Source organism: Protopterus annectens, chromosome 13.part0, assembly GCF_019279795.1.
Source record: "Protopterus annectens isolate FY-2018-M chromosome 13.part0, PAN1.0, whole genome shotgun sequence".
NCBI lineage: Eukaryota > Metazoa > Chordata > Ceratodontiformes > Protopteridae > Protopterus > Protopterus annectens.
Window position 1 is genome coordinate 730,394,128 of NC_056747.1, and position 19,504 is coordinate 730,413,631.

Here is a 19,504-nt window from a genome sequence, read left to right on the forward strand (position 1 = left end):
AAAGACTTAATAACCCACACACTAAATTTGTTTGCAGGGATGGATCACTAATCATAGTTCTCAATCTTGTAATCTAAGAAATCTGATTAAAGACAAAAATAAAGGGGGGACAAAGGCCCCAAAATAGGGACAGATTTTAAAAATGGCTTTTGTAAACTTAGAAATGTGATAGAATAACAGCTTTTGAATTATCATGCATTTTCTGAAGGAAATAAAGAATGAAAATAAAATGTCTCGTTAATACCTGACTTCATTCCTCAAGGATTTGTCAGAAAGCCACAAATTTTATCAGGTAGAGGCCCAAAATACAAGGCAAAAATCTAGACATTTGAGAGGTATATCACTGATCCATTCAGACCTTTTACACGTTAGCCGTGTTTAGAACACTTAAGACAATGAGAAAATGGCAGCTCCTCTGAAGGCCACCAGGTTGTGATGTACCATTCTGCAGTCAAACTCACTGCTGAACAGGTCATGAACCCCATTACTAGAAGGCAGACCAGATTACAATCACTATAAAAGGGCAGTGTGCCATGGTACAATGACAAACTACATCTAAATCTATCCTTGCAAAAAAACAGAAATCCCTAGTCTACTACTAAAATGTAGTAAATACTTTAATATCCAGTCTACAATGACAATCCCAGTGAAAATGTAAGACACAACTTAGTAATTGTCATAATAAATAAATTACACATACACACATATACATCTACTTTGTTTCGCTGAATCTCATTTCACCCCAACCACATCGCTGAAAACACAAATTACTGAAAACTCATTTCACTGAATCTGATTTCACTGAACGGAACTTAGTGTGTGTATATATATATATATATATATATATATATATATATATATATATATATATATATATCACTGTGTAGAGTACTCTAAGGCAAGTTAAAGGTACATGCCCTTTTCCCCACTGTAGTATATTCTTGGAGTTAGTATATATAGTTGGGGGGGGTGTGGGGGGCATAGTCCCCCCCAATTTGTTTTATATTGTATTTTACCAAAAACTTAAAAATGATCAATTTTAAACAACAGGGAAGCATAGTTGCAACACCAGTGACTAACTCTCTCCAGAAGACAATATGCACTCAAACTAAGTGGGGGGGGGGGGGGCTGTGCCACCCCAACTATATATACCAAAGTCCAGGATCGCACTACAGTGGGGAAAAGGGCATATACCTTTTACTTGCCTTACAGTACTCCAGACAGTGCCATATATACTAACTGCAGTTCAGTGAAATGAGATTGAGAAATTAGTTTTCAGCAATTTGAATTTTCAGCGAAGTGGTTGGGGTGAAATGAAATTCAACGAAACAAACTAGACCCCATATATATGTATATATATATATATATATATATATATATATATATATATATATATATATATCACACACATACATACACACATTTTTTATATATATATATATATATATAAAATGGGATCCGTACGGGTCACCGAAAACAGATTTGGCCGGGCATACTTGTGCGAAAGTGCTTTTCACTGAAAGTATGCCTGTTGCGGAGATCGCACTACAGTGGGGATAAGGGAAAATTCCCTTTTCCCCACTGTAGTGCGACCTCTGAATGAGAATATTTAAGTAGGGGGGTGTGGGGGGTGCAGGAGGGCTTGCTCCCTGCAAAAACGTAAAAGTTATTTATTTTTAAACACACTAACTAAAGCGCTTTTTCGGTGAAAGCACTTTCGTTAAAGTGTGTTCGGTGATTGTGGATTCGGACTATTGAACTTTCGCTCAATAGTCCTAGATCCGTATATATACACACACACACATATATATATATATATATATATATATATATATATATATACACACACATATATATGCGCGTGTGTGTGTGTGTATGGATGTACATATATATGGATATAGATATGCAGATAGACACACACACACACACACACACACACACACACACACACACACACACACACACACACACACACACACACACACACACACACACACACACACACACACACACACACACACACACTCATCCAAAGACGCACACAGCTGCAAAGTTACCATGTTTTTACTTCTTGGGAAAACTGGACCATCTTTGCTGTAACAGTAGCCAGAAAGAAAACACACATTTAAAAAGACTAACAAATCTACATAATATACCTCATTCTGGCATAGTCACAGAATACTTACATATTCCTGGATTGTATTAGGGTGCTCAATCCCCAACACTCTTTCGCTCATCAGCACTGCTTTCTGTTGGTTACTTAAGGCCTAAAACAGAAAATGAAAAAAAAAAAATAAAACAGAAATTGAAAGGGACCACATAAAAATCATCAATATGCTTCCAATTCATTTTTTTAGACATATGAAATCAGCAAGTGTTATTCAAAGAACTGGACATAAATTGTCGTAAAAAATGGTTTGTCATACCTCTCCAAACTGTCTGAATCTTCATAGACACCATAAAAATATTTAAAATGGAATATATGATGTTTCTGCATAGAAAATGTACTCTGCTTTTTTTTTAACACCTGCAGAGAATGACTATGTAAACAATTCTGAGATATGTGGATACAAGTAGCATAAATGTACGCAAAATGTAGGCATAAAAATAAAGATACTTGCTATATAATAGCTCCTGATATACGTTCAAGAATCACATGAACTGTTACTGTTCAGATTGTTGATAATTTTCCCCCCACTCACTGACGGATCATCACTTTATCATGGAGAAGGGGTTTGTGTTTCCAGTGAACTACATGACTATGTTATATGGAGTCCTGAGTTCCTGGTAAGGCAATCTGCTGAAAAGGTCAGGAGTTGGGGATGTTGGAAGGGAGAAGAACTCTTAAGTGTTAAGACACTATAAAATGACCCTAATAGGACTATGGCTATGACAGGACTGACCTACAGAAGCCAAGCTGGAGAACAAAAAGATTTAATTAACCCAGCCTGTAGACTTACCACTTGGAAAGGGAAGAGTAGGCTTCAGGTGCACTGCCAGTCAACTGTCATAGATTCAGACAACTTGCACCTTGCCAACAGAAACTGGCTTTAGGGCTGATCGTCATCTCAGTGGCAGAGGACAACCATCAGCAGATGCAAAAGTGCAAACTATAAGTAGTTGAGAAGGTCAGGAAAGTACCAGTGATGCACATGTATCAAAAACAAATGAATAAAATGCCCAAAGCTGAAAAAAAAAAAAAAAAAAAAAAAAAATATATATATATATATATATATATATATATATATATATATATATCTTAGATACATAGATATATTTTTACCTGATCTCTCTGCTAACACTTTAGTCCCTCTGTTAACAATCTAGTCCTAAGGCCCCTTTCATTCTCCCAGTGCAGCAACCTGAAGTCATCTTTCACTCCTCATGGCAACAGCCAGAAGTCATTCATGCAGCACTGAACATTTTTATAGGCTTTTAGTGAACATTATGAATTTTAATGCCTTTGTTCATGTTTTGTTCAGCAGCATTTACTTTTCTTAGTATGGTTAATGTCCTCTCTTTTACTGATTTTTATCTGCCTTGCAAAAAATGTATGCAATAAAGAATTATAAACTATTGATAGCAGAACAAACATGACACAAACATTTATCTTGGCAAAAACTTATAGAGCTTTATTATAAAAGTTTTAATGGTTTTGTGAAATGCTAACATTTGTTATGGGCTCTTAGTTAATCATTGTGATTTGTTACATTTATATTGCGATTACATACTGATTTAAAATGCAATAAAAAGTTTATGAAAGAAAAAAAAAAAAAACAAAACAAAAAAACACCATGCTCCCCCAAGCTGGAGGAAAATCTGAGAGCTGACAGATGTATGGTGTAGTCAGGATAGTGATTGCTACACTACCAGAATCACCGAGAGAGAGAGAGGGAGAGACAGACAGAAAACTATCAGGATCTTGTATGTTAGCCTTCTTAAAGCTCCAGGTGGCCTAGAAAAAGAGGAGGAAATTGGGGAGCATCACCAAAACTCCTCTAAAATGGTAGTCTCATAGATTTCATGGGTAGGGGAATGTTCAAAGGGTCCTCCATCCTTCTAGCCCAGATACTGAGTTAGATATTTCTTGGGGGAAGTAAGTGGGAAAACAGACCATTCATAATGGAGTTCATCAGCATGAACGTCTCCTGAAGGGATAAGTCATCTAGTTCAACTTAATTTCAGTGCTTTTATCTTAAGCAACACTATTAACCAATAACTCAAATGATGATTATTAGCTTTGCTTTTATAGTCTGCGTTAACAGAAAAAATACATTTTACATTTGGTGACGAAACATAAGAGCAGCATTATAGCAGTCAGCCATATCATCCCTATAATTCAAAGTTCAAATCTTCCATGGAACTGTAAAATAAATTACACTTAACGAAGTCCAAATGCTCTTCCGTTTGTGGCAACAATCCCTGTGGAGACATAAAAATATACAGTTCCAAAGATACAGGAGCTCAACAATACAACACTCTCCTCTCCCTGCCAATTATTTTAACCAAAGAAAACAGCATAACAAAAATTAGTCTCTAGGAGACTGCAGCACTCCCCTTTCCCACAACTTCAACTATAAATACTTTTAATTAAACCAGTCTTTAATGAGAGACACCAGCACTCTCCTTCTCCACAATGCAGACTGCTGGTTACAAGCATCCCAGTCCTTAAGAGATGACAATTCTCCCCAAAGCCAGGCACTGCTGCTATCTCAAATCCTTAATGATGACAATTTAGGCAGAATGTCCTCACAAACATTTAAAAAAGGTCAACCAGCAGTAGTATACTCTTACTGTCTGGCAGCCACCTGCCACCATTACTGAGAGCAGAACTTCCTCATCTATAAGGGAGATACAGAAACAAGAGCTCCAGATTTTCAGAATGCCACTCCTATGACAGTTAAGGTGAAAGAGATCCTCCAGAGCAGTGTGGGATCACCTAACACAAAAGCAGCTATCAGGTTACAGGCAGGTACTGGGTGAAACAGCAATGATGTCAAAGGAGTTGCACACTGAAGGCAGCCATAGGTCACAAGATGTCAGCACAGAGCCTGAACCTAGAGTGAAATAATGTTCCCTAATGACATATTACATCACCTGTTAGGGTAAGTCCAATCAGGCACAGAATACTGTATACAAATCTTGCAATAAAGCCATCACCATGATTCCAAATAGCACAAAAAAACCCCACTGGTGTCTCTCCAGTCCTACCCAGTGAGTTTCACTCTATCTGGCTGATTCAAAGAAGTAGATGATCATGGCTTAATTTAACCACAGTGCTCACTCAAGTGAACTGGCCAATAGCAGTCATGCGCCAGAGACTCAAATGTGAGAGCATCTGTTTGGACACCTCAGGAGATGATTCCTAGGCTGGTTGCTGGGGGCACCTCAAATGCTTCTCTTCACAACTACTAATGCCATGAGAGTTTGGCTGTTGTACAATGAACGAAGAACAAATGGATTCATGATGAATGCAGGGCTGCCTCAAGAATGGACTCCACAGCCTGCACTGATGAAGTACCAGGCTAAATGCCTAACTATGGCCCAGACAACCTAGGTTTGATCAACAGCTCAGGCGCTTGATTGTGAAGGCAAGTAAAATTGGTCTGCTCAGTCTGGGAGGAAATGATGCTCACTTGTGACACATTCAGTATAACTCAGTGGATGACTTCCTTGGTATAGAATGGGAAAACGGAGCATATGTTGCCCGATGAAGAGCAATGCAAACCTCCCAATGGTGGCCCCTTGTGGAAGTGAGTGGTGTAATGGCACAGGCAACTTAGGGTCATGCAGCTGGTTCATGACCCGCATTATAGGGTGCTGATGGGTAGGATGGGGTGAGAATGTAGGAGGTAAACACTCTTTGGGAACAGTATTATGCAAATCCAGGTGCCTCAATATCATCAGTCTTGAACATAATTTAACCACTTGCCCAGAGGAGGCTAAGTCAGGTTCAGTAGACCTGCTGGATGAGGAAAGCTCAAAAGTATGAAGGAAAAAAAAAAAAAGAAACCGACTCTGCAGTAGTTTTGACTCCTGTCTAACCTGATTACCTCACCTTTTCCAGTCAGTCTGGAACTGATCCAGGATTAAATAAGTGACTCTTTTGCTTGCCCTTGCACTAAGCATCCTCTAGAAACCATTTTTGATGTAGGCCTTAAGCACCACTGTACAACTCTTGTGATAATGCCTCATATACACTCTTCTCAGGTGCTACAGACAGTACAAGTCTTGGCTACTGATTTGTTAACTTAGAAAGTTTTAGCACTTTAGGCAATGAGTGCAGGATTTTACCTCAGAGCTTTCCTATGACAAACACAAACTGAGATTCAATTTTGTGAACTACTGAAGAGAACTATGAGGCACAGTGAATGGATGCACCCTCCTTGCCCTGAATGACATTATGAAAAACACCTAAGAAATGCAAACATCACAGTGCAAACACTAGAACCAGTTCTGAATAGTATCAAATTGGGGGATATTACAAAGGAAATCCTGAACTATCCTTTGCACAAGACCTCAAAAGCAAAATCCAGTACTTGTGACACATCCATTGAGAATTGAACACACCTGACTGCACTTTCCACCAAAATAGCTCACATTCCAACATATTACCATTTAAGATAACAATTTTTGCATCTGCTGAGCCTGAAAAAGAATGTGGGAGTTTTAAGTTTCCCACTCTGTATACAATAATAGGTTTACTATAAAAACATATACTACTCTTTCTTGATGCCTGACACGACACAACAATACATATCCAATATTTAGTTCTGCTTTCCAAACTGTCACCCAGTCAGTGATCGCATACTATATGAAAAAAATTGTAGAAAGTCACTGGTTAGATTTGGCATCAGCCCTCAAAAGGTGCAGAACTCAATTACTATACTTTAGCCTTCCTTCCAGAGATAATCCGCCTGTGATGGTACAGAATTCTGCATCAGTGAAATGGAGTTCTCCAACAGCTCAGTTAAAACATTGTAGTTTGACTCCATAAATCTTTCCTAAATTATCCCTTACTATCCACTCACTGGAAAATGCTATCACTATCATTCAACCAAGTATAAGAATACCACATACTCCTGTGTTTAAAATGGCAGGTCGACATGTTCCGAACTTTTGTAAGGTAAGAGCAAAACTGCCAGATGTTAAGAAAAAAAGGCAAATCAAAGAAAAGTAATACATTTTTATACAAGAACTAGTCTCCATGTGATTTATTTTGTCACTGCAGACAGACTAAAATCAAAAGAAATAAAATACAATACAGGAAATTATTTTATTTATCTATCATTTGTTGACCAGGTTAGTCCCACTAGGCCAACAGCCTCTTTTCAGGGGAGACACAAGGTGGCACTTATACTACCAGAGGAAATTTGGCCAGGGCATTGGGGAACTTTCCCTACTCATCACTGTTCTGAGTGGTACCCATTTTGTAGGAGCACTTTCTGTTTCCATTTCAGGCTTAGAGGCAGGCGAGAGAGAAGGAAATAATAGAGTGGTGATGGAGAAGAAAGCAAACAGAGACCAGAGAATGTGTGCAGGACTCTGAGAAGATGTTTCAAAGAAACTGGTTTGATGGAGATGAGTCAGCAAATGATGGATCTACAATTACAACCTCCAATCAGGAGTGTTGTGGGATAATTTTAAGAAATGGTTTTGCAGAGTGAGCCAGAAAATAGACACGTCTCCTGGGGGGACATTATGGAGAAAATAGAAAAAGGAGGATGCAGAGACAATCTTGATGAATGGTGGTGAGATGGAAAAGAAAACATTTGCAGAGAAAGTAAAAGAAGGCAAAATGTGATTGGCAGAAAATAAGACAGAAGAAAATAAAACTGGAACTACATGGCAATAATTCAAAGTAAGGAAGATAAAGAAATAGACCGGTATGAAGTGTGGGACAATTTAATAGCTCCTTTGGGTGTAAAAGCAAATAAGGAAAGAACATTTATGCTTTTACATTTTGTGACATTTTGTGATGCATTTCAGACTGGTTTTTTTTCAGTGGAAAATTTTCTTGGAGAATATGAAAAAAAAACTAACCCTAACCCATGGAATCTTTATGTGATAAAAGCATTCCACAGGGAAACAAAAAAGAAAATACAAGTAAAATTTGAACATAGGTGTAGAGAGAGACTTTGAAAGGACAATTAAAAACTTTACATAAAGCACTGGACATTGCAAACATTTACGAGAAAGGAGGTTTATGGACTGGTGGATGGGAGTGTAATACTGTTTTATAAATAGAAAAAGAAAAAAATATATACATATACCAAGCAAGATAACTGTGGAGGGCAACATATGTCGTAAATTATTGGGGACAACCCAAAATATTCTTTTTAAGGAAAAGGACATTTGGTAAGTAACTGTGATAAAAGAAAATATTTATAAAAATAGTCTGAATGGTGGATGATATTTAAGGAAAAATATAAAAAATGTTTTACAGTGGCAATATGATGAGAAAAGTAGAGAAAGAAAAATATAAAAGAACATACAACAATGCATTGGAAAATTTAGAACATAATGATAGAAAGTACTTTGACAAAGAACAAGAATTATATGAAGGAAATCAAGAAAAAAAACAAGAACGGTTATATAAGCAAAGATATTTTTTATACGGAAAAGAGAAGTATTAAGTTACTCAAGTAGATTAATAAAGGAAGATGGTAGCGTAATGAGAGAAAAAGAACGTAAAAGGAAAAATATAAAGTACTCAGGAAAAGATTATGAATAGTAATGTACAACATGTGCAACAATTTTTTTTTTGGCAGTGAAAAAAACATGGAACGTAAAAAATTTTAGAAACAGAGAATAAAGGGATGGAAAAGGAGATATTTTTTTTAAATGGGCTAGATAAAGTATTAGAACAAGTAAATACAGATTCTACTGCAAGACCAGATGGAACAGGGTACAAAACATATAAAATTTTAGGGATTGGTAAAAAAATATATATATTTTTAAAGATTATGAATGACTAGTTAATAAAGGTTTTATGTATAAAGAATTATGTAGTGGAATACTTAAATTCATATGGAAGAAGGAAGATAGAAGACAATTAAAAGAAAGGAGACATAGTATTGAATAATAAAATCTTTATGAAAATACAAAAAATTTGAAACTAAAACGAAAAAATATTATGGAAGCTAGTGCATATATAGTAAAAAGGGAAAGGGGAAAGGGTTATCAAGAATTACCAATGATAGAAAAATTGTGGACGATATTATGAATAGAAAAGAACTGAAAATCACGACAGGAGACCTTTATAAAGCAATTGATACAACTCGGCATGACATTTTATATTAGTTATGAAGAGTGGTCTAGGACAGGAATGTCTACTGTGCTGTATACTCTTTGCATTAGTTATGAATGTGACAGTACTGGAAATTACAAAATGAAGGAGGCGGGGTATATAACACTACAAGGGTTAAAATTTCCATTTCTGTTAAAATAAGCAAACATTACAGTAATTGCAAAAAAAAAAAAATTTGGATGAAAAGTAATAATTTGGACAGTAAACAGGACATACTGGGGGATAGATTCCTGTCCCGGTGACTCCCCTCACTCTGGAATAGAATCCCAATCCATATTCGACAGAGCTCCTCTCTGACACTCTTCAAGAGAAATCTTGATGAGTGGATGAGTAATCGTAAGTTCTACCCTGGGATCACTTCAGGAGCCCTGTTAGACAGGGGCCCAGGTTACTAATCTAATGGGGAGGTGAAAGCCATCACTCTGTGGCTAGGCTTATAAATGCCCCTGGGCAGACAGCCTAGTACTTACCTATGAACAGGTGATAGGGATGGCTTTAAAGAGGTTTAGGTGATGTAGTAAAAATAGGGGGTATACAAGTTATAATGAATGAAATTTCTGTGTTAGGTACAACATTTGGGAATAAAGATGCAAGTAGAATTCAATGAAAAAGCCCACAAACAGAAGAAATAAACAAACCTGTCTTTTCTGAAGAACATACAAGTCATCATTCAGAAAAAAAGGCTTATTTGATAAAGTCAATACTGATGGGTAAAATAGCACACTTTGCAAGTATATTTATGTTGCCAACAGTATTCGAAATGGGATTATTTACAATAATGTTTTCATTTATATGAGGTTCTAGATTAAACCCAGTAAGAAGTGGGAGTTTTGTATGGAAATAAAGTGGAAGGAGGTTTATGGTTAATTAACTCAGTGGTATACACTACTTCATTAAATTTGTACAAAGTGTTAATGTGGGTAAATGAAAAAGATGAAAGATTAGTAATAAAATTGCATAAATAAGTATGATAAATTCTGGGGTATGGTAAAAAAGACAAAATGAGTACATAAACAAAGAAATAAAATGTTACCAAGAAAAATATTTTTTGTGGATAATAAAAACTAATGATATAGAAAAAGATATGGTACATGAATGTAATGATAAAACATTACTATATAAAACCGTGGGAAAAATCTAACAGATGAAAACAATAAAGCTATAAAGATAAGAAGCAAATGGTGTAATCAGAAAGAATGTGAAGATTTTTTTTGTGGAGACTGTTAATAGATAAATTACCAGTAAATGGAAATATGCCCTATAAAAAGAAAAACGATAGAATATGTTTACATGGTCAAGAAGAAGAAACAATGGAATGTTCTTCTGAAATGTAGCAGAGTAAAAAAGTCAAGGGGAAAACTATGTAAAGATTTTTGAAGCTATAAAAGAAGTGGATAAAATAAACCAATATGATTAAATATAGATATTATAAGAACAGAAGTAAAGAATATGTTAAAAGAATACAAGTTAGTTATTTTATCACTCCCCTCCCCCATTCCCACCCACCCCATATCAATTACATTTACAATTAGACACCACAACATCTATCCGTTCCCTCCCACCCAATTACAGTTTCACACCACACATATCACTTGCAAACCAACACCCTTACTATCACTCATTATTAGTATATCAAACACACTTACTTTAAGATACTACCCTTAAACACTCTTCACCAAACATGAACTACAAACAGTCCTACTTAATAAAATCACTAGTCTACCTATGTACTATCATCACCTTTCTCCTGCTCTCCTACCTCTCCTCTTACCACACTCCACTACATATCAGTACCCCCCCACAATGGCAAACCAAACCTCTATCCACTCCCTTAAACTCTGTAACTTCCCTATCATACCACTAGACCTCATCTCCTCTAGATCAGTCTTTTACTCCCACTACAAACTGTCAGAACTAACCCTCACTCCTCATTAAAACATACTAAATTACTACACTAAATAAACTGTATCTTCACCTACTCCAAACTCATTTGCTGTGGTGACATTCACCCTAATCCAAGGCCCACCACAACACCCACAACTCTAATCAGCCAAACCCCCTATACTATAGATCTACCTCCTCTCTCCTCTTCATTAACATAAATGCAAGAAGTATACTTGAAATCCAGGACCTTTATGCCCTTCTAGCTGTATATAAACCAGATATAGCAGTGCTAACTGAAACATGGCTTAAATCAGAACACCATAATAATGAGATTACAGCCCCTGGCTATAATACGCAGAGATAGAGTAGAAAAAAAGGGAGGTGACATAGCAATATTGTTCCAAAATCATCTCACCATTGAACAAATTGATTATAACACCCAAGAAATCAAAGATGCTGAACTAATCCTTGCCAAATTAAAACTAAACTCAAACATATCATTATTGCAGGTGGCTACATTCCACCAAGCAATAATACTACTATAATGGAAAATCTGCTAAACTGGATCTCAAACTCCATGCCACAAGAAACTGTACTATTAGGTGACTTTAATATTTACTGGCTGAACTGCACTAGCCACACTCCAACTACCCACATTAACCTTGATAGATTTACCCAAATTACATCCACCCCAACCATAAAGTACAGTTGTGTACACTTACCATAAATGTAGATGTTCAGGTATATTCACTGTTGCAGTCATCACATTTGGGTTATCTGCCTGCAGGTACCCCTCAGCCAGCCTGAACACCAGAGTCTTGGGATTTCTGTCTCAGATGCTCTTGCTTCTTCCGTGATGTCAGGTCGTCAGGGGGTATAAAACATGCAGCCGACGCCATTACATCAGTTTTTCTTGCCCCAGATGTCAGGTGCCCCCACAATAGGAAGCAATTAAAGGATATGGAGCACCCCCAGCAAAACGCAAATACACATGACAGAATATATATACCAAACAAATGGGATAGGTAAAAGTCAAGAGAAGTCAGGGGGCTGGAAGGAGGGTAACTAAGTCTGCAACAGTGAATACACTAGAACATCTACATTTATTTTAAGTGTACACAACTGTACTATGTTCTGTGTTTCATTAGGACTAGCAATCAGGCCCTGTAAGACTGCTGCAGCAAATCCAGCTCTGGATTTAGAAAAAAATAGGCAAGTGGTAATGCCTGGTGAAATTATGTACAGAGCTCCAGGTTGCAGCTTTCAGGATGTTTCTGGTAGGGACTCATCTGAGAAATGCAGTAGAGGTAGATGCAGCCCTGGTGGAATGTGTTCTTATCCCCTGTGGGGTAGGTTTTCCATAGTGCTTGTAGCAGAAATAGATGCAATGTGCTATCCATTTGGAAATGGTTTGCTTTGAAATGGCCTTCCCCTCTGCCCCTGCAGCAAAGCTGACTAGCAGCTGGTCAGATTTTCTGAGAGGCTTAATCCTGTTCGAATAGGATCTAAGCTGTGTGTGCACATCCAGGGAATGCAGTATCCTTTCCCCTTTACTCTGGGGATTAGGGAAAAAAGTAGGCAAATGAATGGACTGGTTCAGAGCCACACTACATACCACCTTGCACATAAATGATGGATTACTCCTGTGGGAAACCCTGTCCGCATGGAAGATAATGAAGGGCTCCACTGCTATAAGGGCCTGCAGTTCAGACACTCTTCTTGCTGAAGTGATGGCTAGAAGTAAAGCTGTTTTCCAAGAAAGGAATTTCAACTCTGCTGTAGCAGCTGGTTCAAAGGGGGGAAGAGTAAGCTTTTCCAACACAAAGTTTAGGTCCCAGGCTGAAGTGGGAGCTCTCCTGGGGGGTCTTAAATTTTTGGCCCCTCTAAGGAATTGCTTTAGCAGTGGATGAGAGAAGAGGGGCAGCTCAGTATTATAATGTGCTAATATGGCTGAGGCATGAATCTTAACTGAAGAGAAGGATAGGCCTTTGTGGAGCATTTCTGTTACATAATCTAGAATATGAGGTACTCTGGGCACCGTTGTGCCCATCCCCTGAGACTGGCTCCAGGAACAGTATCTTTTCCACTTTCCTGAATAAGATTTTCTAGTACTAGGCCTCCTTACCTCAAGAATAACATCCAGCACCTGCTTACTGAGGGTTGCTAGAGGTGAGCTCAGGGGATTAGCCAGGCTGTAAGGTTCAGGGTTTGAAGTTGAGGGTGCAGAACTTGGCCTGTCTGCTGAGACAGCAGTGAAGGGATCTGAGGCAGGTGCCATGGTTGTAGCACTGTCCGACTGCGCAAAAGGGGTACACCAGTGCTGGCATGGCTAGTCTGGTGCAATAAGTACTGTCCTTGGCTTGTCCTGTTTAATCTTTAATAGGAGCTTCGAGAGGAGAAGCAGGTGGGGCCTAAACTAAGAGGCCTTCCCAGGTAAAGGACACGTCATCCACTTTCCAAGCTTGACTGTGGGGAGTTCTGGTGCAGTATTTGTTCAATTGGTAGTTTTGAGGGGAGGCAAATAGGTCTACATCTGGAGTCTCCCATTTGTTCAAGAGCTTGAATATTTTGGGTTCCATTTTCCATTCATGTGGGTCCATGAGATTTCTGCTTAAGTTGTCTGCCAGTGAATTCAGTTTGCCTGGCAGGAATTGAGCATGTAGGTTCACTTGGTTGCTCAAGGCTGTGTTCCACAGAGCCATGGCTAGTCTGCAGAGTGGGTAGGAATGGATTCCCCCCTGCTTATGTACCACATAACTGTGGTGTTGTCTTGTCTTTACCAATAGTTGTCCTGGAAGAATAAGGTCTTTGAAGGCTGTCAAAGCATTCTGTACAGCTAACATTTCTTTTTGACCGATATGCAGGTACATCTGTATTAGGTTCCATTTGCCCTGAATGCACTGCCCTGCCATGTCAGCCCCCCATGAATAGTCTGATGTGTCTGTTGTTAGGGTTTTGGTGGCAGGGGGTAGAGTGAAATGGAGTCCCTTGTTGTGTTTGCAGGCCTCTGCCTACCAAAGGAACTCTGCCCTTACGGAAGAGATGATAGGAATCATTGTTTCCAGGTCCTGAGAATGTTGCAACAGACTTTTTAGATACCATTGAAATTTCCTCATATGCAGTCTTGCATATGGAATTAACAGAATGCAAGAGGCCATGAACCCCAGGGCTTGCAGGATTTTCCTTGCAGATAGCTGGGTTTCTGTGGCCAGCAGGTTGAAGTAGGCTGTGAAATAAACTTGTTTCTCTGGAGTGAGGAATGCCATCTGGAAGTTGTGTTCAAGCTTGCTCCCAGGACTACAAATCTGTTGGCAGGGTAATAGGTGTGATTTCTTCTCGTTGATGCTGTACCTCAGTGAAGTTAGAAGTGTCTTTATAAATGCCAGGTGCTGCAATAGCAAGTCCTGACTGTCTACCTGAATCAGGCAATTGTCCAAATATGGGTAAATATGAATATTTCTCTGCCTGCAAAATGCAATGGCTGGAGCTAGGCACTTTGTGAATACCCTGGGCGCAGTAGATAAGTCAAAGGGAAGTGCAGAGAAAGTACAGTTGTGTACACTTACCATAAATGTAAATGTTAGAGTGTATTCACTATTGCAGTCATTACATTTGAGTAATCTGCTGGCAGGTTGCCCTCAGTCGGCCTGAATAACAAAGTCTTGGGTCCTGCGTCGGTGCTGTCTCCTCTTCCATGACGTCAGGGCATCAGGGGTATAAAACATGCAGCAGAAGCCATTTTATTCAGTTTTTCTTGACCCAGATGTCAGGTGCCCCCCAAATGAGGAGCAAAAAAAAATAATAATTATATATATAAATAAACAGAAATAAATGTAAATGCATTTTTAGCAACATAAACTTTACCTTCATCTAAAAGCAAATACACCACAAAGGCTTTAGTATATAGTGAAGGAAAAAAAGTTATAGAAAAGGGGGATGGCAGGTGGGTAACCTGGACTGCAACAGTGAATCCACTCGAACATCTACATTTATGGTAAGTGTACAAAACTGTACTATGTTGTTTGTGTTTCACTGTTGCAGTCCTTACATTTGGGTAGAATCCCAAAGCTATGGATGGGAGGATGGAACTAAATAGCATTAGGAGCAGCTATAAGGCCCTGCAGAACTGCAGCGGCAAAGCCTGCCCTGGATTTGGAGAAGAGAGGCAAATAATGCTTTGTGAAGGTATGAACAGAGCTCCAAGTAGCAGCCTCTAGAATGTCTTTGGTTGGAACCCCTCTGAGAAAAGCTGCTGAGGTAGAGGCAGCTCTGGTGGAATGTGACCTGATCCCCTTGTGCACAGGTTTACCATGGTGTAAATAGCAGAAACGGATGTAGTGGCTTATCCACTTAGAAATAGTCTGCTTTGATATAGCCTTCCCCTCTGACCCTGCAGCAAATGCTACCAGTAGTTGGTCAGACTTCCTTAGAGAGTTGATCCTGTTTAAGTAGAATCTTAGTTGTCTGTGTACATCCAAAGAATGCAGAATCTGCTCCCCCTTCTTCTGCGGATTTGGGTAAAATGTTGGTAGGTGAATTATCTGATTAAGAGCCACACTGGATACCACCTTAGGCATAAAAGAAGGATTGGTCCTGAGGGACACCCTGTCCAGGTAAAATGTAATAAAAGGCTCCACAGCCATGAGAGTCTGTAGTTCAAAACCCCTTCTTGCTGAAGTGATTGCCAAGAGGAAAGCTGTTTTCCAAGATAGAAATTTTATATCTGCAGTAGCTGCTGGTTCAAAGAGGAGGCAGGGTGAGTTGTTCCACCACAAAGTTGAGGTCCCATGCAGGAGTTGGTGATCTTCTGGGAGGCCCCATATTTTTGGCCCCTCTAAGATACTGTTTAAGCAGAGGATGAGAAAAGTTGTGTTTTAATGAGCCAAGATGGCCAAGGCATGTATTTTTATTGAAGAAAAAGATAGGCCCTTGTAAAGCACCTCAGTCCAATATTGTAAAATCTGAGGAATATTGGGCTTTGCTGTGTCCGTTCCTTGTGCTTGGTTCCAAGCACAGAATCTCTTCCATTTATCAGCATAAGATTTTCTAGTACTAGGCCTTCTGGCTTCCAAAATGACATCCATCACAGATTTACTGAGAGGTGTTGTTTGAATAATTAAATGATCAGCCATGCTGCAAGGTTCAGAGTTTGGAGCTGAGTGTGCAGAATTTGATTGTTCTGCTGAGACAGTAGAAGAGGTATTTGAGGCAAGTACCAAGAAGGAAGTTGAGACATATTCCTTAGAAATGGGTACCAGTGCTGGCGAGGCCAGTCCAGAGCAACTAGGATCATTTTTGTTTTTTCCTGTCTGACTTTTAGTAAGACCTTGGAGAGAAGAGGAAGAGGGGGAAAGGCGTAGACTGATAGGGTTTTTCCAACTGAAGGATAGGGCATCCACTTTCCATTCTTTTTTGTGACAAGTTCTTGTGCAGAATTTCTCCAGCTGTTAATTTTGGGGAGAGGCAAATAGATCTATGTCTGGGCTCCCCCATTTCTGTGTTAACATGCTGAAGATTTGTGGGTCCAGTTTCCATTCATGTGGGACCGTACGATTTCTGCTTAGGTCGTCTGCCAGAGTATTTTGTTTTCCCGGCAGGAACTGAGCTTGAAGATGTATTTGGTAAGTCAAAGCTGTGTTACACAATGCCATGGCTAGTCTGCACAGGGGGTAGGAATGTGTAGCCCCCTGCTTGTTTATGTACCACACAACCGTGGTGTTGTCCGTTTTTATCAGTAGCTGTCCTGGATGAAGTCAGTCCTTGAAGGCTGTCAGAGCAGTCTGAACAGGTAGCATCTCTTTCTGGTTGATATGCAGATGCATTTGTTTTGGGCTCCATTTGCCCTGAATGCATCTCCCTGCCAGGTGGGCCCCCCAAGCATAGTCTGATGCATCTATAGTAGAGTTTGGATGGCAGGGGGTAGAGTGAATGACGGTCCCTTGTTTTGGTGACATGTCTCTGCCCACCAAAGAAGCTCCTGTTGTAGGCAGGGAATGAGAGGAATCACTGTTTCCAGACTGTGACAATGTTGACTTCATAAACTTTTTAGGTACCATTGTAGTTTCCTCATATGCAGTCTCACATATGGAATTAGTAGAATGCAGGATGCCATGAACCCCAAAGCCTGCAGAATTTGTCTTGCAGATAACTGGGTTTTTGTTGCCATTTGTTTGAAGTATGTTGTCAGCTTTGCTTGTCTGGTGTAAGGTTAAGCCATCTGGGCAGTTGTATTCAAGCTTGCACCCAGGAATGTAATTATTTGAGAGGGTACCAGTTGGGATTTCTTTTCTTTTACTGTGTACCCTAGGCATGTTAGAAGCCTTTTTACAAATGCCAGATGTTGAAGAAGTGTCCTTGTCCTCTGCTTGAATGAGACTGTCATCATGATCAGGATAAATTTGTATGCTGCTTTGTCTGCAAAATGCAATTACTGGTGTCAGGCACTTTGTAAAGACCCTGGGCGCAATAGATAAGCCAAAGGGCAGTGTAGAGAATTGGTAATGCAGAAAACCTGTCTTGAAGCAGAGGTTATCTTCTGCATGACTCCCTTATTGGGATATGCAGGTATGCCTCTTAAGTCTAGAGTCACTAACCAAGCGTTCCTGCCCAGCATAGGCTATAGCTGTTGTAAAGTCAGTATTTTGAATTCTGGAATATCCAGGAACGTGTTCAAAATTGATAAGTCCAGTATTGGACGCCAGACATTGTCTTTTCTGGGTACCATGAAAAGTCTTGAATAAAAACCTTGTCCTTTTTTCCTTTCTGGAACTGGTTGACTATCCCCCATATCCATGAGGGACATAACTTGTTCCTGAGCCTCTACCCACTGATTTTGTGGCAGATCAGGCCAACCGTTTGGAACTGGTAAAGTATGGAAATGAAATCTGTACCCCTGGGATACTATGTTTAATACCCACTTGTCCTGGGTAATTAACTGCCAATTTTGTGCATGAAGTGCTAGTTTTCCCCGCAAGGGGGCTGCCAAAAGATAAGTGCTTGGTGAAGGTAGAGGGAAGTCATTGAGACTGCTTACTGTAGGGTTGTGCTTTGTTTCCTCCAGATTTGGACGTGGAGGCACCCCATTGCTTTGATCTGTAAGAACCCTGTGATTGATATCTGGAGCCTTTTGAGCACCTGGGTTTGCCCTGAGTGGCTCTGTTGGACACAGGAAAGGACCAATTTTTAGTAGGCCAGTGTCTACTGAACCTGGGTGGCTGCACTTGCAAGAAATATTTTACAGTTAGCATAGATTTATAGGTTTGTCTTCCATTTTCTTTAAAACCTCTTCTGCCTTATTACCAAACAGAGTATCATGCTGCAAGGGGGCATCCAACAATATAGCTTTAACATGATCAGGCAGATTTTGCTCCTTGAGCCAGGCATGCCTTCTAATCACAGATCCAAGTAACTGCGGCCCTGCAAGAGGCCTCCAAGGAATCAAAACCACATTGCAAAGTATTTTTTCCAACCTGTTCTGCTGAATGCAGTAATTCCTGTAATTCTTTATTTTCCGCACAATCAGAAATCAACATCATTTTCTGTTTCAGTAAGCCCATAACATGCTGTTGATATTTAAGCATATGAAACTGGCAGTTTAAGGCCCTAATTGCCAAGGTTGCAGACGTATAAATCTTTTCCCCATCTATCCAGCACCATGGAATCTCTATCAAGGGGGTAGGATTTTTGGCTGTAGAGGCCCTTACACCCTTGGGACCCTGCAAAATAGTCTCAGGATGAGCAGCAGGATTTTTGAATAGAAATTTGTGGGAGTCAGGAACCCTGTAATATCGGTCTGGCTTACTAGGAGCCGGAGGTAGGGAATCAGGAGTCATGCTTGATTCCGAAAAAACATCATCAACAATGTCTAATACAGGAGGTATTGCCAAAGGCCTATGCTGAGGAAGATGGAGGAAATCCCTAAGCCTCTTTTTTGATTCAGAGAAGTCCTGACTCTCCCAGTGAAAATGTTCCCTTAAAGTATGCAAAGATTCTCCAAAAGAGTAATCCTCAGGAGGAGATGCAAATGGGATGGTTTTTCTGCATCAGAATCCTCATAGGGTGGAATAGAAAATTCAGTAGATGAATCAGAAGAAATGGAAACCTGCTCTGAAGATTCATAATCAGTGCCTTGCCTAGGCCTCTTAGCAGGGGGGGGGGGGGCTATGATCAAGGTAATTAAGTCCTCCAGCCATTCTGATCATCTGTTTTTTAGGCATAGGGGCCTGAGCATGTGGCTCATGCGTCGGTTTTTCAGACACAGAAGTTTTTGATCTTTTTTTTTGAGGCTGGCGTTGGTTTAATATAAAAACG

The 19,504-nt window shown here is 39.5% G+C and overlaps 1 protein-coding gene across 2 annotated transcripts in view; it reads right to left on the minus strand.

Moving 5' to 3' along the window:
- CLUH (clustered mitochondria homolog) overlaps positions 1 to 19,504 on the minus strand; it is a 662,807-nt gene that overhangs the window by 129,817 nt on the left and 513,486 nt on the right. For both annotated transcript variants that reach the window (XM_044054416.1, XM_044054415.1), the window contains exon 20: positions 2,187 to 2,267. In XM_044054416.1, coding sequence (XP_043910351.1) covers positions 2,187 to 2,267 — 81 coding nt within the window. The remainder of the gene's footprint in view (positions 1 to 2,186; positions 2,268 to 19,504) is intronic.